The sequence below is a fragment of the Cygnus olor genome, chromosome 1 (assembly GCF_009769625.2).
Source record: "Cygnus olor isolate bCygOlo1 chromosome 1, bCygOlo1.pri.v2, whole genome shotgun sequence".
NCBI classification, from domain to species: Eukaryota; Metazoa; Chordata; class Aves; order Anseriformes; family Anatidae; genus Cygnus; species Cygnus olor.
The window spans coordinates 141,954,420-141,982,380 of record NC_049169.1 but is presented as its reverse complement, the minus strand read 5'-3'; the positions used below and the strand labels follow the sequence as shown (position 1 = coordinate 141,982,380).

The 27,961-nt window shown below is 39.0% G+C and overlaps 1 protein-coding gene across 2 annotated transcripts; it reads right to left on the bottom strand.

Moving 5' to 3' along the window:
• Nucleotides 1-641: 641 nt before the first annotated feature.
• TMEM182 (transmembrane protein 182) lies at nucleotides 642-27,078 on the bottom strand. Of its 2 annotated transcripts, XM_040536477.1 has the most exons (5): nucleotides 26,727-27,078; nucleotides 26,208-26,307; nucleotides 24,259-24,357; nucleotides 15,440-15,577; nucleotides 642-2,148 (listed from the first exon to the last, which is right to left on the bottom strand). In XM_040536477.1, exons 1-5 carry the CDS (start codon nucleotides 26,865-26,867, stop codon nucleotides 1,925-1,927), a joined length of 702 nt encoding a protein of 233 aa, XP_040392411.1. In that variant the 5' UTR covers nucleotides 26,868-27,078; the 3' UTR covers nucleotides 642-1,924. The 2 variants fall into 2 exon arrangements, with proteins under 2 accessions (XP_040392411.1, XP_040392420.1); XM_040536486.1 differs by lacking the exon at nucleotides 15,440-15,577 and having other exon boundaries at nucleotides 26,727-27,054.
• Between the last annotated feature and the right edge of the window lie 883 nt (nucleotides 27,079-27,961).

The following is a 27,961-nucleotide window of genomic DNA, read 5'->3' as shown; positions in this document are numbered from 1 at the left end:
CAGACAGGGTTTGGGAGGGGTACCTAGCCAAATGACTGCTGATTATTGAATTTACCTCCCCAATTACCAGTGAGTATCCTAGACTGTAAAGGGGGTAAATACCACAGATTGTATTATTTGAGAAACAGTATGTGATTGTGTAATTAAGGACAGGAATATAATACCATATGCACAAGGGGCAGGGTTAATTTCAGCATTTCCTGATTAACCAAGGGCATTATTGTGTAACCCTAATGTTCTCCGGATGGCTATCATTTATATGGAGTTCACATATAAGTTTATGAATATTTGGTTAAAATTCACCCATCATACTCTCTGACACAGTAATTAAAAACACCATGTTAGCTGCCAATAAAAATATTTTTATGATTTGGTAATTATTCCAAACATCATAGCCCCATACTCCCCTACCCCCTGCCCTTGTCATCTTCCTGTTCTGTATTGTATAATGCTAATCTTGATGATGGAAAAATAAATAAGTAGCAGGGAAGGCTGGAAATCTTCCAATCACAAAAGCTCCTGAAAAGGAAGCAACATCCAATCTAGCCTACCACATCTTCTAGGTGGGCACTCCTTTCCTGCCTTTTAGTGATGCTTTTAGTATTCATAACAGCTGTGGAATTAAGCATTACGAACAAGAGGAAACCAACATGCAGTCTTTATTTTTCCCCATCAGTCTCAAACTACTCTGCATTGAGTTACAAAGTGAAAATGAACACACTCTCAGATGGATTTAATTTCAGCTTGGGCCCAATGCCAGACAAACCAAGTTTCCCCATTGTTAAAACTCCACACCATCTTTTCCATATCATGCATACAGCCCCATCCTCACCCCATCTTACACGCACACACACACACACAAACACACCCCAAGAACCAGCCACTCCTACAAAACAGAACCAAATCCTCCTCCCCTGCTTTATTTGCTAGTCTCATTGATTTCCCTGGGATGACTAGTAGCGAGGATGGATTTGGTCTATAATGTAGATTTTTAATATTTAACAAAAATGATGGCTACATTAAACATACATTTACATGTCATAGGTATTATCTTCATAATAAACCTTTTTATGATTAAAAAAAAAAAAAAGGCATTTGACACAACCAAGAAAATGCTTCAGGGAGGAGGAGCCAATTATTCCATTCAAAATAAAAGGGTTAAAACTTGATTAAAATATTAAAGCAGTAATTCAAAGTACAGTTTTGGCATAACTTTAACTAGTGAATAAAATATGGTATTTTGGCCTACAGAATCATGCAAAAAAAACCACAGATTTCAGAATATAGAAGTATACAGCTTTCAAATGCATACAGAAAGGAGAAACATGTAACAGAAGTAGTTAAGCTTTTACATGTACAGACTAGCACCAAATCGCTGTTCACTGTAATTGTCTTCTCTCTTACCCTCTTCCCATGGACTCTGCATGAACAACTGCACTCTATTTTTGTAAAGTGCAGATAAGTTTGCTTGTATCAAAGCTGAGGCAAGTAGTGGAAAACAGGAGAGGAGGTAGATTAAATTACTGTATTTGAATGTTTGTTTTCCCTCCATCTTTTACCATTCTCTACAAGCAGAAGCACAAGATACATGTTAAGAAGTGTATAAAATGTTGATTTGGCCCATTTCACATTGGGCTTTCAGTTGCAGAATATTTTTGCCTTCCTCTGTTTGCAAAACTGCAAAAGTGCTGCTAGTAGTAAACTATGGAGAACCACATGTGTACTTTCTAAAGAATTAAAAGCAACTAGCTAGGACTAAGGGTGGTTTCTTCCTGTATTGAATTTTGTGTCCATCAGCCTTCAACAAATAACAGAAGAAATTCCAGAAGTGTGCCTGCATACTTAGGATTGCCATAACAGTAATAATGTATAAAATTGTGTCATGAAGTTTCACTAGGTTTCCTGTATTCCCTTCAGTATATGGCTAATCTGAGCGTAAATAAATAGCACGCCCTACCAACAAGAATAGCATTCCTGCTAATAATGCAAAAAATACTCCTATTGGAGCCAGCATAAAAGACCAGCCATAGCGTACATAAACAGCAAAATCTGGACAATCCAATTTTTTCATGTTTGTGTAGTTTTCCAGATCAGCCACCGCCTGGACCCAGATGACATACATCACAACTACCAGTGAGAACAAGACACCTGGAAAAGAAACATAAGGTTTTAATGACAGTGTGAGACAAACACTGGGTGCACTTAGTGGTTATACAGTAATACCTAGAAACACATCCACACTTGTGGCCCCCTCTGCAAGGCACAGTCAGTGATCACTGGATATTTTTTGCCTTTGGCTTTCTCTGACAAGCTCTGTCTCCACCTTGCTTCTGTTTTGCCTGAAAGTCATATTCCCATGACAAAGGATATATCTATTTTTGGTGGGCAGACCGAAACATGGGTGTGTTTAGGGACAAAATTCACTGTTTTGAATTCAGGGGCCAGGGGAGGAAGAAAGGGGAGATATGATAGGATGATCTAGAAAACAAATTCTACATTTATTTCCCAAACTCTGATACTGTTTCTATCACAGACTTCTGGACGAGGTATGAAAAGGAGGAAGGGGTGGGAAATCTTTCTACTGTCTTCACCTCTCTACATTTTTTTTTTTTCCTTAATGAAAAGGGCATGGTTTAGAATATTCGGAGTATTCTACTCAAGTATTTTGCAAACAAATTCAAATGTGTCCCATTCAAATCTTCCACATTAGAAAAGAAGTTGCAGGCTATTAGTATTAACTACTATGAAGCAGGCTATTAGTATTAACCTCAGATTGTGCAGAACAGTTTCCTGGAATTAATACACCACATAATTCACAGCATTTTCCCAACCACTCCTCTGAAAGGCCTTTGGATTGTTTACACATGACAGCAATGGGAGCACATGTTCTTACAAACTTTGTTAATCTCTTTGTTACTATACACCAGAAGGAGATATAAGAATAAAGTGCTTTCCTAAGTATCAGTCGCATGCCTAATAATTTATTTTAGTTTAGAGGAATGTTCCTCTTTATTTTAGTAAGAGGAACACTTAAGAAATGCAAGCCTGCAGCACAGATGCCCTAGCAGAAAATCCACTGGAAAGCTGAGGGCACAAGTCTGAATTTTTTGCATGCTCCAGCCTGTACCCACATGCTCCCTGAGCTCCAGCTGTCATAGCACAGTTACAAGCAGCAGGGTTATCTATTCCAACACTAAGATATTAGGGGGACACCGCCTATGTTTTCCTGCCATGATGCTTAGGTACCTCGTTAAAACCATAAGCCAGTGAAATATTTCTGGGAACACTTATTGCCAAACTTGAACCTACAGGCTGTAGGGCAGCAGAGTACAAGTTAAAGACATTTGAGGTCTCTAAATATTTACAATGCAACCTTGAACAAATATGACAAAACCCAAAAATGCTCTGTGTAAGTACCCACGGAGAGGTATTTGCCTCCAGACCCAGCTGTCCTGGTATTCTTTCATGGTTGCCTTTCCTTATCTCCATGCTGAGATCCTGCCTCACCACCTCCTTGCCCTGCCATTGCTACCCACTTACAAGGGAACAACTCCTATCATCATTCTCTCATTTGCTTTGAGCAAAATCAGACAGGTTAGCTGCAGCAATTTACATCGGTGACCTGTTGACATTCTTGTTGTTGCTTTATTGTCAGAATGTAATAGGTTTACATTCTCGACATCCTGAACATCTGACAGGTGAAAGCTCACAACTCAATGTTTATGAACACTACCTTTTGAAGCCAGCCAAAAAAATGAACTGAAGTAGTTAACCTGAGGCATAATCAAAAAGTGACTGAAAATCCCAAAGGATTTCCTGTCTATGAAATATACTAATATACTTCCAGGATTACATTTTTTGTGCAGGCTTGAATTCCTAACGAAGTTATTAAAACAAAACAAAACAAAACAAAACAAAACCAAACCAAAACAAAAACTAAACTCTAAAAGACATAAATTCAAATTTGAAAATATTTTACCTAAGCAAAACTCAATTTTGATGGAATTTAGTGCTACAATTGTATTAAACACACAGATGGTGAAACAATCAGAGAGAAGGATCATCTCGGGGCCAGATATAAACAAAATAAGAAATTAAATTGAAGAATCTCCAAATATAAGTCAAATTGAGCAGAAGATTCCTGTAACAGAAGGTATAATGATAACAGATAATGTAGGCAACATAGGAAAATTAGAACCAACACAAATATTTGGAAAGATACACTGATAACATGGTAAAATCCATTTGAACATTGGAATTTACCTCATCAGATGGCTGTGACTGTTTAATTTGAAATGTCCAAAGTCTTCTATTTATTTTATTCTCTACATTAGAGCAATCTTAATCCAGAAGAATAATAATTACAGAAAGTAGTGGTGTATATTCCCTTACTACAGCAGCAGGTAAGTATAACCAGGCCTTGCACATCTGGAATGCTTTTGACCTCCAGCAGGCACCCCAGGCAGACACAAAGCTAAACAGCCCAGTTAGTCAGAAGCATTAAAGCAAGAGTCTTTCAGAGGTGCTTTAATTTCAAAATGGGCACCCCTTGCTCCTCAGACAGTCTGAAGCAACATCTAGTTAGTTAAACTAGAGCCAGCTCCATGTAGGCGCAAAATAGCAAGCCAGTTCAATGAGTGGTAAAACAACTCCAGCTAAGTTAAAATCCATCAGGTGATATCACAGCAAGATGCTAACTTCGGCCTGTGTCAAATTCTGGGGTATGGAAATTTGCTGAAGAAATGTATGTCAAGCAGAGATAAATGTCCATCTTTAAAACAGAAGAAAAAGGAAGGAAGAACATGTAAACCTTCTTAATTAATTAAGGCACTAAAAAGAGTATTTAAGGGTTCTGACTACCTGCTAATGGAGGCTAATTAGTAGGTATACTGTTCAGAGTGTTCGAGAAATGTTCTGAGCAGCAGAATCAGACTAAGTAAAAACTGGCCAAGTCCCACTGGTCCAATAGGATTTCATTTGTTAATGCCCATCTTTTCTAATTTTCACAGAGTTATGATTTCGTGGGAGTTAAGCACTTACAGGGTAGTATACTGTGTCTCCTCTATGTTGTAAATGGTAACATAGAGAAAAAGGAAAATAGAGAAACACTTTTTCACACGCTGACCTTCTGTTTTGTCTGTTTGGTCTTGTTTCCTGAGATGTTAGAGTACATTAGAAGCAGTAGTGAGAGCAGGGAAGCAGATCATATACTTCTATTATCACTAATGCATCTGCTGAAAATGTTTGATGTTTAGGGCCAGAGGCATTGGTTCCTTCCTATCCATTAAGCACTTCAGGTTGTGCTTAAATTTAAGCACATGTGCAAGTCTCTTTGACTTAAAGGGTTTTTCCTCCTGGCATCAACACTGATTGCATCAAAACACCCGATTCAAAGGCGAGTTATGAGCTTAATGAATGGTTACTACGCCTTGAATATTTATCTGGTTGTTAGATTCTAAAAGAATTATGTTTCTTTTCAGAGGATATAACTTCATGCCTGTTTGCATTGTCTCATTTTAATAAAACAGTGAGATGCTAGCTGTTCAAGAAAGGTTTGAAAGAAAAGCAGTATCAAGAACAGAACACTTTGTTCAGTGGACTGGGTAGCATGTAAGATTCAGATGCATATAATATGCGAGTTATTTTTTACAGACCACAAGATATTATTTTGGACTACATATTATGAACTGCAATAGACGTCAATTTACAGTCAGAACTTTATATGCTGTTTACAAAAATGTAGATCAAAAGCTGTTTTGTAGAAAGAAAAATGAGGGATAGAAAAAAAAATCTGATATTCAGACGTTCTAAGTATTCACGTTTTGTTCTGGCTTTCAAAGAAGTTTTGCTCCTCAAAGCCAAGGCAAATTTGCTTAACATAAGCAGAGTTGCTAATAAACACACATCTATCCATCTTCTGCCTCTCCATCCTGCTACCTTGTGCATACATCTACACTACTTCTACCCTACTCCTACACTGCAACATTCTGTTTTTGTTATTTATACTTGTTGGTGGATTACCATTCACTGGAGCATACTTTAAACCAAAGTAAAGTCATCTGATTGAAGACATAACAAAATTTTACTAAACAGTTGTCTATTGTGGTCTGCTTAAGTGTTTTAAAGTAGCTCCTAAAAAAAAACTCCAAAATCACAAAATCATAGCACCACAGGATGGCTGAGGCCCTCTGGAGGCCATCAGGCCCAAGCCCTGCTCCAGCAGGTCCACCCAGCGCAGGCTGCCAAGGCCCATCTCCAGGCGGCTTTTGAAGGCTTCCAAGGAGGAGACCCCACAGCCTCTCTGGGCAGTCTGTGCCAGGGCTCCGTCACCCTCACAGTAAGAAGTGTCTCCTTATGTTTAGACAGAACTTCCTGTGTTTCTATTTGTGACCTCTTGTCCTGCCACTGGGCACCAGCGAGAAGATCCTGGCTCAGTCTTCATTGCACCCTCCCTTCAGGTATTTATACACATTGATGAGATCCCCCCTGAGCCTCCTCTTTCTGCCTGCCTCAGTTTATGTGTAGATAATAGAGTATTTTTGAAGAAAAAACATTTATTGCAAAAAGTTAAAAATTAATATGTCTTTACATCACCCCCAGTCACAAGATTTAGACTTGATTCTGAATAATCTAGTAGAGTCACTGAAATACTGGTAACTCAGAAACATTGGCAATGACCACGTAAATGCGGAGATGAGAGTTAGGCTTTTTATTGCTGGAGAGTATTTTCTTAAATAAAGTTTGTACTGCTTGTTGAAGGCAACAGGGAGAATCCTTCTATTTATATAATTACTGCTATTCCATCCTACTTCTGCATCGACAAGTTTGCCTCACCAGCTTGTCTCTTTCCTTCAAAATATTAGTCACGCCAATAGAGTTGAGAAAGCATCCATTATAACTGTAATAGGAAACCCTATTCATTATGGAGAATATGCTAAAATGAATATATATTTATTCAAGGAAATCTGTTTCTGCACTCTTGTATTTACTATCTATCATGAATGTCATGAACTCCCATGGCCAAGCTTCCAGGCAAAATCACTGAGATTAAAAAAAAAACTCCACAATTTCATGAAGCAGATATTTTTAGGAACAATGTATACTATGATGCATTTCTACATTTTCAGCATTTTCAGACCTTTTTCATAGCATGCGGATGTCCATTTGCCCTTGCCTTTTAGTGACTATAAAATAAAACAGCAGTTGCATGAATCAGGAATGATGGGGGAAATTATTCCTAGAACATGAAGTATGTCTGAGAGAGATTAAGACAAATAAATACTTCCCTCCTCCTCCTTTTTCTTTCTTTTTTTTCCATTTTGCATTTTTTTAAGAACACACATGTTTGATACACAGCTCTGTGCAATGTGATAAGACATGGACTTCTCTGAGGTCACTCTTTTCTGTCTTTTGCATTTATTCTTTTGAATTTCTCTCAAACAAATACTTGTGCATATTGCAGAGGAGAAAGAATACAGAACCTTTAGAAATGTCTATGAATTCAAGAGGCAGTTTGCTGGCCTTTAGTACTTATTCTTCCCACGTAGAAATGCCTTTCACTTGTCAGTGGTGAATGGCTGTTTATGGCACGAATCTTTTACTATGCAGACATGAAGACAAAAGGTCTTAGAAAGAATGATGTGAGCTTTTTGCTTCTGCCTAAAAGTTTAGAACTCTTTCTTTCACTTGAGGAAAACTTGCATGTCTGTGTATATATATTTTTTTTCAATTGCATTTTTCTGTTCTTGTCCTTATTATAGTTACTTCCACCTACCTTGGCCTCTTGTGACCTTTACTTTAAAAAGTATGGTTTACATTCAACTCTAAAGTATTTGCAGAGGATCCCACTTTAGAGTTATGGTAGTTGGCACACATATCTCTGAAGACAGATTTTGTCCTCATCTAGGAGCTAGAATTAAAATATCAGCTTTTTCACTCTTTTGGCAGGAAGCAGAAGTCATATTTCTAATCTTGCGTCTTCACAAGGGTGTGATTCTGTAATGCTCTGTGCACATCGTGAGGTCTTGCTTGCCTGACATCAGTACAAAATGAAAGTTTTAACTAACATCCAGACATCTTGCAAGAACAGGCCCGGGATAATCTGAATTTTATTGAAGGTTGCCCTAAGTGATTATTTTATGGCAGTTTCTCCTTCTTTTCCTATGACATTTGAAGAAATTATAGGGCTTCTTACAGTTTGAGCTACCGTAGCTGCTCTTGTTCCATCCTCTGAGGCTGAAGACATGGAGGTGAGCTTGCAAAGAGACTGCTCAACTCATTGACTGTGGTATTGTTAAACGGATAGGCACGTTTTCCCCACAGGCACTTTTTCCCCACCTGTAAACTTGGGTGAAACTTGAAAGCTTAATATGGAAAGTTGCTGGTCAATAAGCTGCCACAGATACACAGAGAATTGTGTCTGCCTCTCCATTTGTAGTACTTCAGAGGCACCACTCAAGAGGAGAAGCTTGAAGCCTTTAGAATCACAGAATCATAGTATCATTCAGGTTGGAAAAGACCTCTAAGATCACCTAGTCCAACCTTTCTTAAATATTGGGATGAGCAAAAGGCAGGTGTGTGACCCTGCCACAGATCAGACATCAGAATTGCTCTTTAGGCACATTTGCTGACTTTCTGGGGCTCAGATCTGGGATGCTCTGGAGAACCTGCTGAGGCTCCCTTGGCCCTTGGAGTATAACCTCTTCCAGTTCAACCACATGGGGACTAGTGGTGCTGGCAGAAAGACCTTCAGTCATAGAATCATAGAATGGCTTGGGTTGGAAGGAACCTTAAAGATCATCTAATTCCAACCCCCCTGCCATAGGCAGGGATGCTACCCACTAGACCAGGTTGCTCAGAGCTTCATCTAACCTGGTCCTGAACAACACCAAATCCATCTTTTTCCAATTTAGAGACAGGGATGTTGTGCAGGACGTTTTCAAATGTTTTGGACAAGTCCAGGTTTAGACAAAACACACCTTTAGGATGGCTAAATAGTTGACTTGAATCTCATTTACAGTAACCTCTTCACCTGCTTTCTGAATCCTAAGATGGGACAACAGATTATGCTACAAGCTTTTTCTTCATTTGAGGCAAAGTTTTTAACTGCTACCTAGTTTGTCAGTTAAGGTTGCAAAACAATACAATCCAATAGTGGGTATTAAAATTGATTCATCTAGCATTCTTCTTTAAAGTAAAAAAGTAGGAAAATGACTGATCTTCCTATCTTCTGCTTTCAGACTTCTACAGAAAAACTATGGTGACTGACTTCTTTCTCAGAAGCCTAATATTCTCCCTAGTACAACTGCCACTTGCACCTTGGCAGCAAGATAGCATGGACACATGGGCTGTGTGGGTACACTGACTTGTGAGACGAGCTTCTGGTTTTGGTTTTGTGAGTGATCTGAAATGCTGAACAGCATGATGATATTTACAGTAAGTACCTTCCTTGAGCAGCTCAGCTCTACTGGTGTTATTGGGAGTAGATGCAGTTCCTCAGTCAGGATAGTTCCTGATGATAGTTCCTCAGTCAGGAACTCTGTCCCCATAACCAAGCCAAAATGTCTTGTGCTAGCCTACTGGCTGCAGGGTCCAGTATTCTGTTACAACCACTTCCTTTTGGGAAATCACAGCAGGATTTTTCTAAATATCCTTCATTTTCAACAACAAAAATGGTAACATATAAAATAACGCAGCCCTGCTCTGAAGCTGTGGTTGAGAACAGTGCTGAAGTTGAAAGACACTAAGTATATGCATAGTAAAAGTCAGGATTTCCCTTGAAGAACATCTGCTATATAGGTTCAAAGGGTGAGAGGGGCAAAGAGACAGGCCCAAGGTCATATACAAGGTTAATAGACACAGACAGACACAGACACAGATTTCTAGGTTGGAAGAGACCTCAAGATCATCGAGTCCAACCTCCGACCTAACACTAAGTACTCCACTAAACCATATCGCTAAGTTCTACATCTAAACGTCTTTTTAAGACCTCCAGGGATGGTGACTCCACCACCTCCCTGGACAGCCCGTTCTTAATGCTTAATAACCCTTTCGGTAAAGAAGTACTTCCTAACATCCAACCTAAAACTCCCCTGTCGCAACTTTCGCCCATTCCCCCTCGTCCTGTCACCAGGCACGTGGGAGAACAGACCAACCCCCACCTCTCTACAGCCTCCTTTAAGGTAACTGTAGAGAGCGATAAGGTCGCCCCTGAGCCTCCTCTTCTCCAGGCTGAACAAGTCCAGCTCCCTCAGCCACTCCTCGTAAGACTTGTTCTCCAGACCCCCCACCAGCTTGGTCGCCCTTCTCTGGACTCGCTCGAGCACGTCCATGTCCTTCCTGTAGCGAGGGGCCCAAAACTGAACACAGTACTCAAGGTGCGGCCTCACCAGAGCCGAGTACAGGGGCACAATCACTTCCCTAGACCTGCTGGCCACACTGCTTCTTATACAGGCCAGGATGCTGTTGGCCTTCTTGGCCACCTGAGCACACTGCTGGCTCATATTCAGCCGACTATCAACCAATACTCCCAGGTCCTTCTCGGCCAGGCAGCTTTCCAGCCACTCATCTCCCAGCCTGTAGCTCTGCTTGGGGTTGTTGCGCCCCAGGTGCAGGACCCGGCACTTGGCCTTGTTGAACTTCATACAGTTGACCTCAGCCCATCGCTCCAGCCTATCCAGATCCTCCTGCAGAGCCTTCCTGCCCTCGAGCAGATCGACACACACACTTAGCTTGGTGTCATCTGCAAACTTACTGAGGGTGCACTGGACGCCCTCATCCAGATCATCGATAAAGATATTAAAGAGGACCGGCCCCAGTACCGAGCCCTGGGGGACACCACTTGTGACCAGCCTCCAACCAGATTTGACTCCATTCACCACAACTCTCTGGGCCCGGCCATCCAGCCAGTTTCTAACCCAGCGAAGCGTACGCCAGTCCAAGCCCCGAGCAGCCAGTTTCTTGAGGAGAATGTTGTGGGGAACGGTGTCAAAAGCCTTACTGAGGTCAAGGTAAACCACATCCACAGCCTTTCCCTCATCCACCAAGCGCGTCACTTTGTCATAGAAGGAGATCAGGTTCGTCAAGCAGGACCTGCCTTTCATAAACCCATGCTGACTGGGCCTGATCGCCTGCTTGCCCTGCAAGTGCCGCGTGATGACCCTCAAGATAATCTGCTCCATGAGCTTTCCTGGCACTGAGGTCAAACTGACAGGCCTATAGTTCCCCGAATAACATTCACTTAACTTCAAGAATCTAAAAATAGTCCAGATTCCCTCAGTAAAGGAAAGAGAGGTATAGATGCTCTCCCAAATGTCAAGTTGTTGTGGGAGAAAATTAGAAGGGCCAAAGCACAGCTGGAATTCAGTTTGGCTAGCGCAGTAAAGGACAATAAAATGCTTTTATAAATATATCAACAGCAAAAGATTAAGGAGAATCTCCATTCTTTATCGGATGTGAGGGGAACTCTTTCAGTTCATCCACATGGGGACTAGTGGTGCTGGTAGAGAGACCTTCAGTCATAGAATCACAGAATGGTTTGGGTTGGAAGGGACCTCAAGGATCACCTAGTTCCAACCCCCTGCCACGGGCAGGGACACCACCCACTAGATCAGGTTGCTCAGGGCCTCATCTAACCTGGTCTTGAACACCTCCAGGGATGGGGCATCCACAACCTCTCTGGGCAACCTGTTCCAGTGCCTCACCACCCTCTGAGTGAAAAATTTCCTCCTAACCTCTTATCTAAATCTCCCCTCTTTTAGTTTAAAACCATTCCCCCTCATCCTGTCAATATCTGACTAAGCAAAGAGTTGCTCTCCATTTTTTTTTATAAATCCCCATCAAGTACTGAAAAGTTGCAATGAGGTCACCCCGGAGCCTTCTCTTCTGTAAGCTGAACAGCCCCACCTCTCTCAGCCTGTCTTCGAAGGAGAGGTGCTCCAGCCCCTTGATCATCTTTGTGGCCCTCCTCTGGACCCGTTCTAACAGCTCCACATCCTTCTTGTGCTGGGGGCTCCAGACCTGGACGCAGTACTCCAAGTGGAGCCTCGCAAGGGCTGAGTAGAGAGGGACAATCACCTCCCTCTCCCTGCTGGCCGCTCCTCTGGTGATGCAGCCCAGTTTTCCTTCTGGGCTGCAAGTGTGTACTGCCAACTCATGTCAAGCCTTTCATCCACCAGAACCCCGAAGTCCTTCTCTACAGGGCTGGTCTCAATTACTTCTCCTAGTCTGTACTCATGTCCGGGATTGCCCCAACCCAGCTGCAGCACCTTGCAGTTGGACTTGTTGAACCTCATTAGGTTCATGTGGGCCCACTTCTCAAGCCTGTCCGGGTCCATTTGGATGGCATCCCTTCCTTCTGTTGTATCAACTGCACCACTCAGCTTGTTGTCATTTGCAAGTTTACTGAGGGGGCACTCAATCACGCTGTCTGTGTTGTTGATGAAGATATTAAACAGAGCTACAAAGATGGTGAAGGGCCTAGAGGGGGAGACATACGAGGAGCAGCTGAGGTCACTTGGTCTGTTCAGCCTGGAAAAGAGGAGGCTGAGGGGAGACCTTATCACAGTCTACAGCTTCCTCACAGAGGGGAATGAAGGGGTAGGCACCGATCTGTTCTCTTTAGTGACCAGTGACAGGACCTGAGGGAATGGTGTCAAGCTGTGACAGGGGAGGTTCAGGCTGGATATCAGAAAAGGTTCTTCACTGAGAGGGTGGTCGTGCACTAGAACAAACTCCCCAGGGACGTACTTACAGCACCAAGCCTGTCGGAGTTTAAGAAGCATTTGGACTATGCTCTTAGAATTTTCGGGTAGACCTGTGTGGAGGCAGGAGTTGGATTTGATGATCCTTGTGGGTCCCTTCCAACTTGGGATATTCTATGATTCTATTCTGTAACTGTACTGGTCTGAGGACAGACCCCTGAGGTACACCACTTGTCACCAGCCTCCACTTAGACATAGATCCATTGACCACCACTCTTTGAGTGTGACTGTCAAGCCTATTCCTTATCCACTGAATGGTCCACCCATCAAATTCATCTCTCTCCAATTTGGAGATCAGGATGTCATGTGGGACCATGTCAAAGAACTTGCAGAAGTCCAGGTAGATGACATTGATCGGTCTTCCTTTGTCAACTGATGCAGTCACTCCATCATAGAAAGCCACCAGACTGGTTAGGCACTATTTGTCCTTGGTGAAGCCATGATGGCTGTCTTGGATCACCTCTTTGTTTTGCATGTGTGTTGACATTGCTTCCAGGAGGATCTTTTCCATAATCTTGTCAGGCACAGAGGTATGTCATTTCTTACGTGACATAAGTTGTGCCAGGGGAAGTATTGGACACTAGGAAGAATTTCTTCACAGAGGGACTTGTCAAATATAGCAACAGGCTGCCCAGATAAGTGGTGGAGTACACATCCCTGGAGGTGTATAAGAAAAACATGGATGTGGCACTAAGGGACATGGTTTAGTGATGGGACTCAGTAGGTCAGATTGATAGTTGGTGATCTTGAAGGTCTTTTCCAACCTAGATGATTCTATGATTCTATAGAGCATTCATGTGAGCCATCTTAGGCCCCTCCTTCAAGATGAAATGAATTGCCAGCTGGGGACTTCTTACCTAACATTTTGACTGTTAATGAATGTTATTGCTTCCAGCAGGCCTCTTAGGGAAGCCAAGGGTGACTAGCCCAGACTTGGGGATCTAACTTTCACTTGCCTAAATTAGGGTGGATGAAGTTACCCATAGTGGAAAAAACACACTTTACTTCAGAGGTCTCCCTGCTAGTTCCTGGTGCTTTCCCATTTCCTCCCAAACAGTCTCTGCCACTTTCTAGAGACAGCAGAGGTTTTTACAGATTACAAATGCAGGAAAAGAGCATGATTTACATGGGCTTTTAATCTGCAACTCAGCATCAGAAAAACCTTAGAATTTCCAACAGATTATGAATACTTTTTTCATGTCTTTTAAAACTGGGGAGGAGTAATCCTCAATGGAGCAAATGCAAGTATTCAGGAGTTTTTCCAGCAATAATATAAAATACTTCCCACACTTCACTGAAGGTCCTTTACAAGTAAATTATGATCATTATTAGTCTGTGTATGCAAAGTTCCAAGGTAAAGTGGGTAAGCAAGATCAGCAGATCAATAATAGAAGGAGAAAGAGAGCCTGGGCCTTTTGATTCTGGCATGGGTGCTCTGCTCCATAGCACAATGCTGCTCTTAGAACTGACTCTCACCAGGCTGTATACAGTTTAGAATGGTGATTGAGCACATATTATCATTTACATCCTACACAACTGTTATCTTACACATCTTCCCAGACTCTTCAAGATTAACAGAGAAGTGTCCCAGAAAGCTGGCCAAATCAGCTGAATCCTGGAAGGATGCATCCTACATATTAGCATATATATAACTCATATCCAGCCGTTAGGGCAATGAAGCTGGTGAAGGGTCTAGAGAACAAGTCTTATGAGGAGCGGCTGAGGCAGCTGGGGTTGTCTAGCTTGGAGAAAAGAAGGCTTAGGAGAGACCTTATTGTTCTGTACAATTACCTCAAAGGAGGTGATAGTAAGGTGGGGATCAAGCTCTTCTCCCAAGCGCAAAGTGATAAAGTGAGGGAAAATGGCATCAAGTTGCACCAGGGCAGGTTTAGGTTGGATATCAGGAGAAATTTCTTTACTGAAGGGGTTGTGTAGCACTGAAATATGCTACCCAGGGAAGTGGTTGAGTCACCATCCCTGGAGGTCTTCAAGAAACACATAGAACTTAGCAGCATGATTTAGTGGTGGACTTGTCAGTAGTAGGTTAAATGTTGGACTAGATGATCTTGGTGGTCTTTTCCAACCTGAATGAGGATGTGGGTTATGAGGAAAGAGGTAATTCAGTTATTAACTATGTTTCATTCACAGAGGTTTACAGCTTCCACTTACTCATATTTGACAACTATTTTGTGCGTTCCAATCACATACAAAAAATGTCTCCTATTCTTGTCATGTGAATGTGCTGTGTCTTGCAACTTCTTTAGAGTCTACCATTACCATCTTCATCGCTTTTGTGCCACTGATTAAAAAAACTCTTCTTAGCTAAAGCCCTTGAGAGTCCTACAAGGCAGCATCGCTAAATATGCATTCCTTTTCCTGCTAAATAATTAGTTTGAAATTGTAAAGTGATTACATGAATGGTCCTAGACATTTTTTTGTTGTTGTTTCTATCTTAATCAAATGATAGCTTTTTGAATGGCTTCATGACTAAATAACTGTGGAAAGAATTGTCTCCAAGGCAGGCGCTCCAAAAGCCAAAGGACAGAGGCATGCACTTTTTCTTTCTTTTACCCATGATTAATATAATTTATTTTTTTTTGTCACAGAAAATGGGGTGAAATACCTTGTATCTTTTCTATTCTAACAGTTTTAATTGACTGAGCAAACAGTATACCCACCAGCAATGATGTAAAAGCCTCCTCCTGCTTTGTACAGAACGTGGCTGGCAAAAGGAGCTGCACAGATGATGAAGAAACTAGCCATCACAATAGTGAGCACTCCCAGGAGCATAAGAACTGTCCAGAAACCTCGATAAACTGGAGAAAGGGAAGAAGGAAAAAAGCACATGACACTTTTTAGAACTTAAACAAGTGACATATTTGGCTAACAAAACTTTTTCCTTTCCTCTTCTCTTTTCACTTTCCTTATTAACAAACCAAACATTCATTCCATTGTGTATGCACATTATATATCATGTGGATCAAAGTAGGTTTGGACCACAGTTCTTATCCAATGATCATGGAAAATAAGATGTAAGTTACCATGAATGAAATCCACATGCTTAATATTTAGACAGTGACTTGCAACATAGCAAATTTATGCACTTTAGAAAATGGTGCACCAAAGCTGTAGCAATGATATTTTGGAGTAAATGACTGGACTGACTGGATTATTGTTTTACCAAAATTGACTGGGAGAAGCAGAGAATTCTAACATTTTGACACTGTTAGTGCTCAGAACCTCTCACCAAAAGCAATCTTTAAGTTCTCTATAATTTACTAGTGGATAATTCTCCTTACATACAGTCATAATCAATACAAGGAAATGTAAGCAGGAAAGAAGTGCAACTCAAAAATGTAAACTGAAAAACATTTTTTTTTTAAACCAGCCTATTCCTGCTCTAATGCTCTCTGTATTTTATTAAATTTAAAATGTGATGTTTCAGAAGTCCCTGTTAGACAGTGCCAAGCAGTGCTGAATTAATGGATGCAGCTGGTGATAAATGAGCCGAGAGTTTTGTGACATACTCTGGCCAAAAGAGTCTTTCTAACAATTATTTTTTAGCTGGTTAATTGCACATCCATTTAACAAAGTCATCATTTTACAAATGCTACAAGAGTGACATAAATTTCTCCCATGAATTTAAAAATTGCTACATTAACACAACCCATTAGTAAAATTATGAGTTGCAAAGATCTCCATCGTCAGATCTGAAAATCTTGAAGCACTGACAATTCAGTCAGTGAAAAACATTTCCACCCAACTGAGAGAAAGCATATAAGCCAGCTGGCATGTCAGAAAAAGTGAGTCACAAAAGAAACTGCCACTTATCATTTGACAGCACCTACTTACTGTTATAGCAAAACACAGCTAAGCAACTATTATACTGGTTCAACTCCTGAAAGTTTCAAATCCATTCAGGCTGCTAAAGCCAGCTATTCTGGAATAATTCTGGTTTGCTCTCATCTAAAGACTGAAGGTGCACTAGACATTATCAGTTTGTGTTTCCCACTAATGTGTTTCAAAAATTTATGGTTTTCAATTTGACCAGCTTAACTCATGTTAAAGTATACATCATCTTGCCTACCTCAGCCCTGTAAATGTATTAGCTAGATCACATTCACCACATCACATTAGACACACTTTTTAAATAACAACCTTTTTAATCCAGGCAAAGATTCACAGACATAATTTTCTGCCACAATGATCAGCAGATTTGGGCACAGGGAAGATGAATGTGTCTGAAAGTAGCTGGCAGAAGGGCTAAAACAGTGTTTTGGTTCATATCCAATACAAGGCTTCCTTCCACATAAACAAATAAATATGAAAATAGTAGGTAAGAGATAAGGCTGTGGTTCAGCAAATCAGTTAAGTGTGTGTTCTGCTTTAAGTACTCTAATTCTTACGGGATTGAGGCACCTGTTTAAAGTTAAACACATTGTTAAATGATTCACTTAATGCAAATGGACAGTGAATGGAGACCTAGAAAGGTAAATCTCTCAAGTCCTTCGGTCTTGGGTATTTGAAGCAATTTCATATTATTTTACTCATGGGTCTACTTTGCTAAGCTTCGTCGCAGTCCCCAAGTCCATGGGACATTACTTCCTCATTTAAAACCTAATACTGCTAAATCAGCCTATAACCACCCAACTCCTTTACATGGATGGCCCAAGGTACTTCAAAGTCATGCTACATAATAGGACACATTGGCCAAAATGGACCTTGAAAAAGCTTACTTCAATATCATTATGGTCAGTCACTGAAATTATATAGCAGTGTATCTATTTTCTGAATGGATGAGGACACAAGCTTCTCCGGCATTATGAAATTAGTGTGCAGCTTCATTATATATTCTTTATACAGGAACTTTGAAGATGGCTTTTAGTGAACTTTTACCAGAAAAGCTTGATTTCCTCAAATATTCCTGAAAACTAAACATAAATGGAGTACAAATGTACCTGATGAAAATCTGTTTAAAACTCTCTGTGACTATACAAGAGAAAATCTGCTTCTCTGCTCCAACAGCGTAACTGTTTTATGCATTATATGTGAAATACTGATTTGACCTAGCTCTCACCTGAAATAAGCTTCCACTGTATTCCTCTATACATAATTATTTTCTCTAGACAATCATGGAGATATTCTGATGATCCTAATACTTGTTTATCTAGCTAACTCCATCATTAAACATCAATTAGAAAATAGAGAAGACAGGTAAAAAGTCTTCAATGCTCTCAAATTTGTGACTTTTCATGCAAATGCTTACCCCTTCTAATCTACAAGACAGGAAGTCATTAAGGCCATTTGTGGCACAAGTCCAAGTAAACACCCTAAGAGCAGCTAGACTTTTTATTTAATAATGGAATTAAAATGCAACCATTCTTCTACAGAGAAGACTTCACTTATTTCATACTCAGACCATTTTTACCCAGACCACATCTCCTACCTTCTCTGTTTAGATGGGCAAGATCACTTCCCGTGGAGCTAACCATTCAAAATTACAGTGCAGCCCTATTGCAGTCACAAGCTTAGCTGGCATCAACAGATAAACACAAAAGAGGTGGTTGAAATAAACCTACCTAAGGATGAAATTCTTAAGTCAAAGACTCTGCTGCTCTAGGATTGAGGAGAACTTTGACAGATAAAAAACAACAGAAGACGCTGCTTTGAATTATGCTTCTTTATAACCCATAAAAAGGGATGACACTGTGATCCAAGCAGTCTGTTTCAACTGTGGTTCAGTGTACGTACACAAGATGTTAAGAGAAGTTTGCACCATTTCAAGTCCCACTGAAGCAAGTTCATAAGATGTTCTGGTCCAAACAAGGAATACCCTTGCCTCTTCAAAGGCAGCAGGCACTAAGTAAATGAACCTCACAGATATGTCAGAATTAGCTACCTCAAGTACTTGCATTATTCCAAGTATTTCCTGCAGTGGAAGAAATAAAGTACAAACACTACTGAAGAGTCTGAGGTAAACCTATCTGCAGTGTTAACCTTAGATATCATTGCTCTATGTTGCGAGAGTGCTAAACAGAGGGTTCTGTAACTTGTCTTGGTAAGCCGTCCCTTCATCAGGGTACAACATTTGTTTTGGTAGTGACAGGCAGGCCTAAAAATAAAATAGTACTTAGAGGAAAAACAGGAGTACAGCCAGAATGCTTGTCTTTGAGCTCTGCACCATTCAGTCTATATACCATGAAAATATTGCAGCTGAATTATATTCCTTTCAAATCGCGTGACCTGTGATTTTGCCTTTCCACCTGCTTTTCTCCCAAAAGAGAAACTTAGATTAACTAACTAACTTAGAGTCCTCTGGAGACTTCTGCATCATTTGAAAAGCAGCTGAAGTATCACATTTTAAGTAAGGGACTGAATTTTGAATAAGTCGCTGAAAAGTATCAAAAGCCCCATTTTCTTGTATAGTAGATCCCAACCCTGTTTAGAAACTGACACCAGAGTTTCATGTTTTAAGATGTTACTGGTACATGATATGGAAAATAAGTAATAATATATTTGACATGGTTACACAATTATGTCACCTAAAAGACACACTTCTTATGTAGTAGCAATGCACACCTCAAAACCTCCATAATGGGCTATTCCGGAACAGGTTAGCTAAGGATACAATGTAACACCCATCTAAAACCAGAGATGTTAACACCAAACTCATGAAACCACACCACATACTTTATTGCCCTTGCCAACTTCAAGTCCTTCAAAATCTTAGCCATGTAAAAGACTTGGCTCATACATTTCCTATGGCCTACAAAAACAAACAAAAAAAAACACCAACAACAACAAAAAAACAATCACTTAATATCAAACAAGACTTATTAAGTCCTACAAAGCTGAAAATCTTTTTGAAGTGCGTGTGAGTACAGTGCTTCATAAACATTACAAAGAATCATTAAAATGACTTGGAAAAGTTGTCATGAATTTTCACCCACAAACTCAGGTCCTAAAGTGAACCTTTCCTGTGATTTGGCTAAATAGTGCATTTCAGAATATCTTTTTTACTTCTCTATTTAATGTAAGTGATATCAAAATGATTTTGACAAGAGGTATCAAAATGCCACTCCCAATATAAAATAGATGAAAGGTAAAGTGCCTGAACTGTTCTATATCTGAAGTACCTTCTCTGCAGATAAACAACTGCAAATGTGATCACAGCTCTCAGCAGCAGCACCTGAGACACATCTAGCAACACAATAAACCTTGCAAAACTTTTATCAGTTTCACTCAGTAACCTTTATTATCCCTTAGTAGTAATAATCTTTTTTTTTTCCAAATAACCTTAACAGTAAAATAAATACATTATTCACATTATGAATACATTGCTTTTTTAAATACTTCTTGCTTTATCACTGCTCAGTGGCTAGGGAGTTCTCCCTTAGTAAATGTACTGTATTACAACCTCTCATGGGCAATTATGTTACCATATTACATAACAGCATTTTTTGCCCTAAAAATAGGCTAATTCTAGCATCTCACTATACAGTTATTATTTTCAGATTTCATTGATGATATTTCCTAGATTACTTTAGGTTAATTTCAGCCCAGCAACAAACCTGCCAATAAATTTGATCACACCAATTTAGATGTAATAGTTGCTGAACCAGAACTTCTCTTCAGTCCTATAAACATTCTGTATTCCACATTATATTAGGCACTACTTCAAATGTTGGCAATGTGCCCAGTACTGGACAAAATAGGATACAAATGGTCAGGAAAAAAAGTACTAGCAGCTACAAATCAGAGTATTAAACTGATGTGTCAGTGCAGCCCCATTAAATTGCTTCCAATTTAACCTCAAAAGGTGCTGGGGCAATTTACAACAGTTAAGAAACTACTGCATATTTCCAAATAAACTTTTTTTTTTTTTTAATTGATGACTTGACTAAGTGATAGATCCTATACTTCTTTTTCTTAGGAATTATCTCACTGTTGCAATATGGGACTACTTGTATGAGTAAGGACTTTGTACAGTAAAAGAGTTTTATAAAAGTATGATAGCCCTTGAATATTAATGTTAAGTAATCCAGTGATGTGATACCATGAATTAATCTAGCTTGCAATGAATTCTTATTTAATATAATTATAATTATAAAAATGTATATATAAGTATGCTTATTTTAGAATAAAATATTTAGAATAAAATAAATAAAAGGTCACTATTCTGGTACTTTTACCGTATGGGCTATTCTTTTTTAATTATTATTCCTAGCTTGTAGTCTGTTGCACATATGTTTGTGAATCATCATATAAATGAATCTGCTGGTGACACAATGAGGTGCTGTCTGTCCTCTTAATAGCTGCATATTGTAATAGCTGTCACTATAAAACATTGTAACATCACAGAAAGTCACTAGAGTCAGGCTTCCCTGACTTCATTTAGATGTCTATTTCAGGTTAAGATAAATGACATGGCCTGCAAAATTATTTAACTGCATAACTATAAATGATGGCTAGCACAGGTGTAGACTGCACTTTACACTGCAGGTAGGTGATCCACCAAGATGCTTAACAAAACCAATGAATGAACAAAACCATAATACTTGTGATTAAGATACAGAAAGCTGCAATTTTAAAACAGTACTATCTCACCCTTCCAAGCTGATCATGTATCTGACAGTAACGATGAAAGGAAATCTGAGACAATAAAACATGCATTTGAATCCCCAATGTAAGCATCGCTGTAGGCTTTTCTGTCTTCACATTTCCATCTAAGGCTATAACTCTTCACAGCAAGAACTCATAGTCTAGGTTTCCACAGGAGGATGAACCAGGCCTTTTGTGTAAAGCATATTAACACACTAAACTTTAAGGTCTTCAGAGTTTGAGGTTTTTGGGAACTATCAAACACCTTAAAACCAACACATGAAAAAATATAAATAAAGGATAGATCAAGCCTTTTTTGAATTATGGCCATGGCCCAGAAAAACTCTGAAGCAAATTCTTACTGATACTAAAGCCAAAGGAGTTATGTCAACAGAGGACTTGGTTCAGTCACTCCACTCAAAAATCATCAGAGATTTTACAGTCCTCAGGAAACTGATTTTTGCCTGAGCTATCCTAACTGGATGGTAACATGGCACTCCAACTACAAACCACAGTTGTATTTTCACTAGTGTCTGTAATTAAATCCAATTCACTCTGACAAGTTCTCATATTCTCTTAAGCCGAACTGTCCATAAAAGAAGGTGCATGCCTTTGCTTGTTCAGAAGGTAACAGTTCTGTTAACATGAAGCTAGAGATTTTTAGAAAATTGTTTTGTGCGTATACACTTGATTTCTCTAATGAACTTTAAAGCTTTTTACTCAACTGTTTATTTTTCAGCAAACTATTTTTCAGATGACATAATATTTCATATCCATTCCTAATTAAAATAAGACTTGGGGGTCTCACGAAAAACATGGTGAAAAATCTTTCTGAAAAGATCAAGAGTGGTGGATTTTTTTTTTTATCCCCCAAAGTGAATGCTTTGAGAAAACTATAAGCCATGAAAAAGGAAATATTGTATCAAGATACAGTAGCAGAAGCAAAAAAAGGAACAAGAACCCTAATCTTTCGGTAGTGCCCTTTTGTTCTATGTTTTGTTGACAGAAAGTATTAGATACAGCCAAGTGGATATACAAATAGCTGACAAAATATATATATAATTTTTTTTTGCATGAAATCAGATGGAGGGCTTTCTCCACTGATTAATTCAGAGAAGCATTTCCTCCACTGTGAATCAAAGACAATAAATTTCTAGTATTTCTTAATTTAGTAAATGCAGATTCAGTGAGGTTTTAAAAACCTGTTTGCCAAATATCACAGGCAGGACTGTCAAAGTACAATAGAAGAGGAATGAATTTTGAACTAACAGAAGAGATGATGATATAACCTTCTTAATAATAAGTTGTGGAAGATTCTTGAACAAGTATACCTGCTCTAGATGCTGAAAATGAACTGGTGGCATAAAAAAAAAAAAAAAAAAAAAAAAAAACTTCTCCGGTTTTAATGAGTTCCAAAGCAATCCAACTGTATCTATTTATACAGCAGGAATGGCTCTGAATATACTCTACCTGGACCAGCATCTATAGTACAGTTCTGTCTATTTTTAATCTTTTAATATAAAATATAGATAGGAAAATTATATTTGAGCAGTGGTTCTTTTGGCAAACATTAACTGAAATTAATTAAATTTTTGATGATATTCCTTCTCCTTTCTTTATTCTTTGTTTGTCCACTTCTGTGTAATCATGCAATATGATTTGAAGATCTTCTGTGAATGTATGAGTGAATGGTGGAATACAAACTCTGTCTAGATTATTAGGAGCAGATGACTCGTCACTTTCAAATGGAAAGATATACTGTTCTAGATGTGCTTCGAAGTTACAGATTAGATCTCTGACTCTGAAGGGTGAGGTATGAATTCTTCCTGGACAAACAGTTCATAATTTCTGAAGATTAACAGAACTGTTACCAGTCCAACTTCTTTTTCATGTCTGTAGCATAAAACATGGATTCTGAAGACACTTCAAAGTCAGCAAAGGTATAATTACAGCTTCAGGGATCACTTAAGTCATTGAGTCAGCAGGCTCAGAGACATGCAGCATCCACACATCACAGGTTATTTAAAAAGTCATATGAAATAGGCATCAGAAGCAATATTTTCAAATACATTTGCATAAAGCCCTTGATCTGATGAAATGTGACCAATTTTTTAAGTGGAGTAGTAAAAACAGAGCTTTCCAGGCATTATTCAAGTATAAGGTTTTCGATTCTGTGTATTTTACATATACATATGTATGTCTGTTACTACACTATAGTTTCTCGGTGTTAATATCTCAGTTTAAGATATCAAGTATTTGGAAATATTATAGAACTTATACATATTTTTTCAAAAAGAACTTAATTTACAAAACAAGATTGCACATTGCTACACTCTTGTTCTACATTATTCATGTATGGCACACACTGTTCAGAGTAATTTTAGTGCTGCAGCTTCCTATAGTGTGAGTGGAGAGAAGCTGGCACCTCCAGCACTTGGTGCAGTATATCTGAGTTAGTTGAATAAACTTCGACAGTATCAAGGCCCCTCTTTTCCTTTCTCATAAAGTAAAAATGCAATATAATTCCACATGTGGTTATTTATGTAACAAGAAACAGTTTAATTGGGATATATGAGAAGTATTTGTTTAATGCATTCAGCCCAAGGAAGACACTTTTTCTGTAGGAAAAAAAAAAAAAAAAAGCACTAAAAAGAAATGTTTCTGTTTTCTGGAATGATTTCCATTCTGCCATCATACTTAAAGCTACGCATTCATTTAAGTGCTTTGCTAAATAGTGTCTTAAATATGCATGTTGTAAAAGTATGAGAAGTATGAAACACCAAAACTCTATAAATTAAACTGTTTGGAGTGATGATGCTGTTTTGTACTGAAGCATCCAAATTGTTTTCTTGAAACTATAGGCATTGTATCCATTTGCAGCCAAAAAATTACTTACTGACTGCAGAGTCATAGGAGGTTGAGTTGTGTTCATCTCGGATATGAGGAAATGGTGAGAGGTAAGCATGTGTACAATTCTTAGAAGGTGACTGGTTGGCTAAAAGAAAAGGAGAGAAAAAGATTAATATTATCATGCCTTAGAAATAAAATATTTTATGCCTGTTTTTCAAATAGGTAAACTGAGTTTCATAGGTCAAGATTCCAGGTTCCTTCCCAGGCAGTAGCTCTACAGTGGATTTTGCGTTGGTAAGAGATACCAGCCTTGATATCCAGCCAAGGATATTCCTTAAAGGGCAGCTCAGATTTGTACTACGGGAACAGTAAAGAAGCCTCTCTTGAGAGAAGGATCTGGTACACTGCAATTTATATGCAATGCCTATGTATGCTTTTATATGAATATGTTCTTTTCTCTTGTGAAGGTTAATTATTTCTGTCTCATTACTGCATATCCCACCAAAACAAACAAACGAGCAAATAAAACAACAACAAAAACAGGAAATTAATTTTTCTCTTGTGAAAAGATAATGACAAATACCGAGCATCTTCAGAAATTTTACAGTCTCAACAACTATGAGTTCATTCTATGGAATCGATATCTCCAGAGAAGTGTTATTTCACCCTTTTTATTAAATGCTTGTAAAAAGGTGATGGTGATGACCTTCTTCTTTGCGAAGGGTAAAGGCTTTCTATAGTTTGAATCACATTCAGATTTCAAATTCCTGACTGCAGAATTATCCAGATAAAGAACAAGGGGAAATTACAGTGAATATTACATTTGCCACCTAAGACCAAGCAACATATTTAGAAAAATATGGATATTAAAGTCAAAATGGTATGATGGCACCTGCTTTTCACAAGAATTGTGGAAATCTTGCAATAAGGAGAGGGAGCTCTGTATATCACGAGTAGGGTCAAACACAGTAGAAGTTTTGCTCGGTCTCTTCTTCATGGGAAATTGTGCTGGCAAAAAACTCACTATCTTCCAGAATCCTGGCATGTAGTGAAAGAAAAGAGGTCATCCACGCAATTAGAAGAGGGATTTTTCTGGAGAGGATGTGTACGACACTATTCTCACCATGGAATTGCTCATGCCCTCCTTAAGCTACTCGTAGAACTAGTTGGAGAAATAGTGAAGGCAAAAACTCACAGACCATCCTAACCACAAGGCTCTTTTTCCAATGTTACAGACATAAACAATCTGTTAACAACAAAAAGCAAAAGACTGTCCTGATAAGAATGGACTCAGACTTAACAGGTCAGGTATAACATAGAACTATATCCTAGAATCACAGAGCAGTTTAGGTTGGAAGGGCACTTAAAGATCTCCCAGGGACACCTCCCACCACACCAGGTTGCCCAAAACCCCATGCAGCTTTGCCTTGAACACCTCCAGGGATGGGGCATCCACAGCTTCTCTGGGCAACCTGTGCTAGGGCCTCACCACCCTCTGAGTGAAAAATTTCCTCCTAACATCTAATCTAAATCTCCCCTCTTTTAGTTTAAAACCATTCCCCCTTGCCCTGTCATTGTCTGCCTGAGCAAAAAGTTGTTCTCCATCTTTTCTACAAGTGTCCTTTAGGTACCAAAAAGCTGCAATAAGGTCATCCTTGAGCCTTCTCTTCTTCAGGCTGAACGGCCCCAGCTCTCTCAGCCTGTCTTCATAGGAGAAGAGTAACAAAGGAGAAGAGTAACATAACACTTGAAGAATAGACTGATATTTAAACATGTATGTTTTTGTCCTGGGGATTCCTTTAGTACAAATTACAAAAGTGCTTGTCACTTTTGAATTTATTTAAAGACTGCTGAAGAAACAAAGAAGCCAAATGAAACTGAGTGATTCACAATCAGTCAAAAAAATAAAATATCAAGAACAACAACAACAGAAAAAAAAAAACAGCTTTGAAATCAAACTACTGTAGATAACAACAAAGGAAAAGAGTTACTTACTGTACCAGAACTTCCACATGCTGGAGTTATGTTCTCCTACTTTTCCACTAAACCAGCACCTCCAGAAGAAACCTTCATGATGGAAAGTGGCCTTCTCTCCCTATGGAAATAAAAAATAAAAATAAATAAATAAATAAAAAGCCATTATCATACCCTTTTTCAGCTACCTGAAAGAATCAAGTTCACGTAAAATTAAATGTTTAAGTAAAAAATAACACCATTACAATAAACTGTAGACTGTCAGAATATAGGTTAGCTATAGTATATCTATACAGTTACAGTTCCTTTGAAAGACTATCATATCACAAAAGTAGTATCACAAAAGACAAATTATTTTTGGAGTTGATAATAATTGCTTAAAAGTGGTTTTGAAGTAGCCTTATTTTGAAGCAGCAGACCTCCAGAAGGTCAAAATGAACATGATCAAAAGTTCCTACAGAAGTAATTTTTTTACAAAATAAATACATCCATGAAACAACCAATATATAATTCCCATTATAAATAAAAATCCATACTAACCCCAACATCCTCAGGTGCTTTTGAACATTTTCCTATTTCTGTAGCAAGAAGCCAATAATCAGTTCCAAACGCCACCAAAAAAAGCAAAACCCCTAGAGCTGCAAAGAAACCTCCAAAAAATATTCCTACACTCAGTTTCATTATCAAAGTTATCTTTAAAAAATGCAAGTATTTTTTAAAATTACTTAAGAAATAGTAAACTAAAGAAAATTATTGTGCGAGTGACTAGAAAGTTTGGAGAATACAGCTCATGTCTGAAGAAGTTCCTCCTTGCTTGACTTTCTCCCTGTATTTCCCAATGCCCTGTGAGCTGATTTGTGTCTCCTAATTTGTGTTCCATGTGGCTGACTCAAGACTGACAGATGAAAAGGGCCATCTATTTTAGGACACTGATGGCAGAGCTTCATTCTGTTTCTCTGTCTGGGCGAGGCCAGTCAGAAATAGCTGACCTTCCCATAACTAATCAGGGATTGACTTGAAATATTATTGCAGCTGGTACATCAAAATGAGGGGAGATGGAGGTGGAGCTGCAATGGCTCTGGCAGTCCACGTGAACTGTGTTACAAAGCCCAGAGTAGCAGTAAGGACTTGCAAAGTTCAGAATTGGTGGTGAAAACTTGCCTGGCTACTAGCAGGGAAGGATATATGAACAACACTTTGAAAGTTACTGTAAATCACTTAACTAAATGAAGTTTGCATTTGTTTGTTTCTTTATGGAACTCTGAAAACATGGCAGCCAAATCACAGAGATGCCTTTGGAAAGTCCTGACCTTTATTGCAAATACACTTAGCTTTACAAATTTGCATCTTATCTGTAAAGTAATAGCTTTAATGACACTAAGCATTTAACTGCTTTATTTGTTCCCATTCAATTTATTTGCATATCTCACAAATGCATGCAAATAAAACCAAGAAGAACATCCTAAAAATGAAAAAGTGAAACCAATTCCTGCACCACACCAACCAAGCACCTGGTATAGAAATATCAAACCTTTTTAAAAAGAAGAGACTTCCCCATCTGTGTTCCTTGGATATTTTGGAAGGTGATCAGGTAGCACATTTAAATTCCAATGATTCACTGCATAAGAAAAAGGCTTTTCCAAAAATTCTTGTAATGCCAAGCAAGCCTTCCCTGCCATCTCCAGTGAATTACAGGGCTTCCTCCTGTAGAGATCTGTTGAGTTTGTACCATGCATCAGATCTTGCAGTCCTTACCCAATAAAATTCCACTGGTG

Excerpts from the sequence above, each read along its gene's own strand:
- TMEM182 (XM_040536477.1), bottom strand. The coding sequence starts at position 26,867 with ATGAAACTGAGTGTAGGAATATTTTTTGGAGGTTTCTTTGCAGCTCTA. Across the intron at positions 26,308-26,726 it reads AAGCACCTGAGGATGTTGGG|GGAGAGAAGGCCACTTTCCA; the intron begins GTTAGTATGGAT and ends TTATTTCCATAG. Across the intron at positions 15,578-24,258 it reads CTCCTATGACTCTGCAGTCA|TTTATCGAGGTTTCTGGACA; the intron begins GTAAGTAATTTT and ends CCCTTTCTCCAG.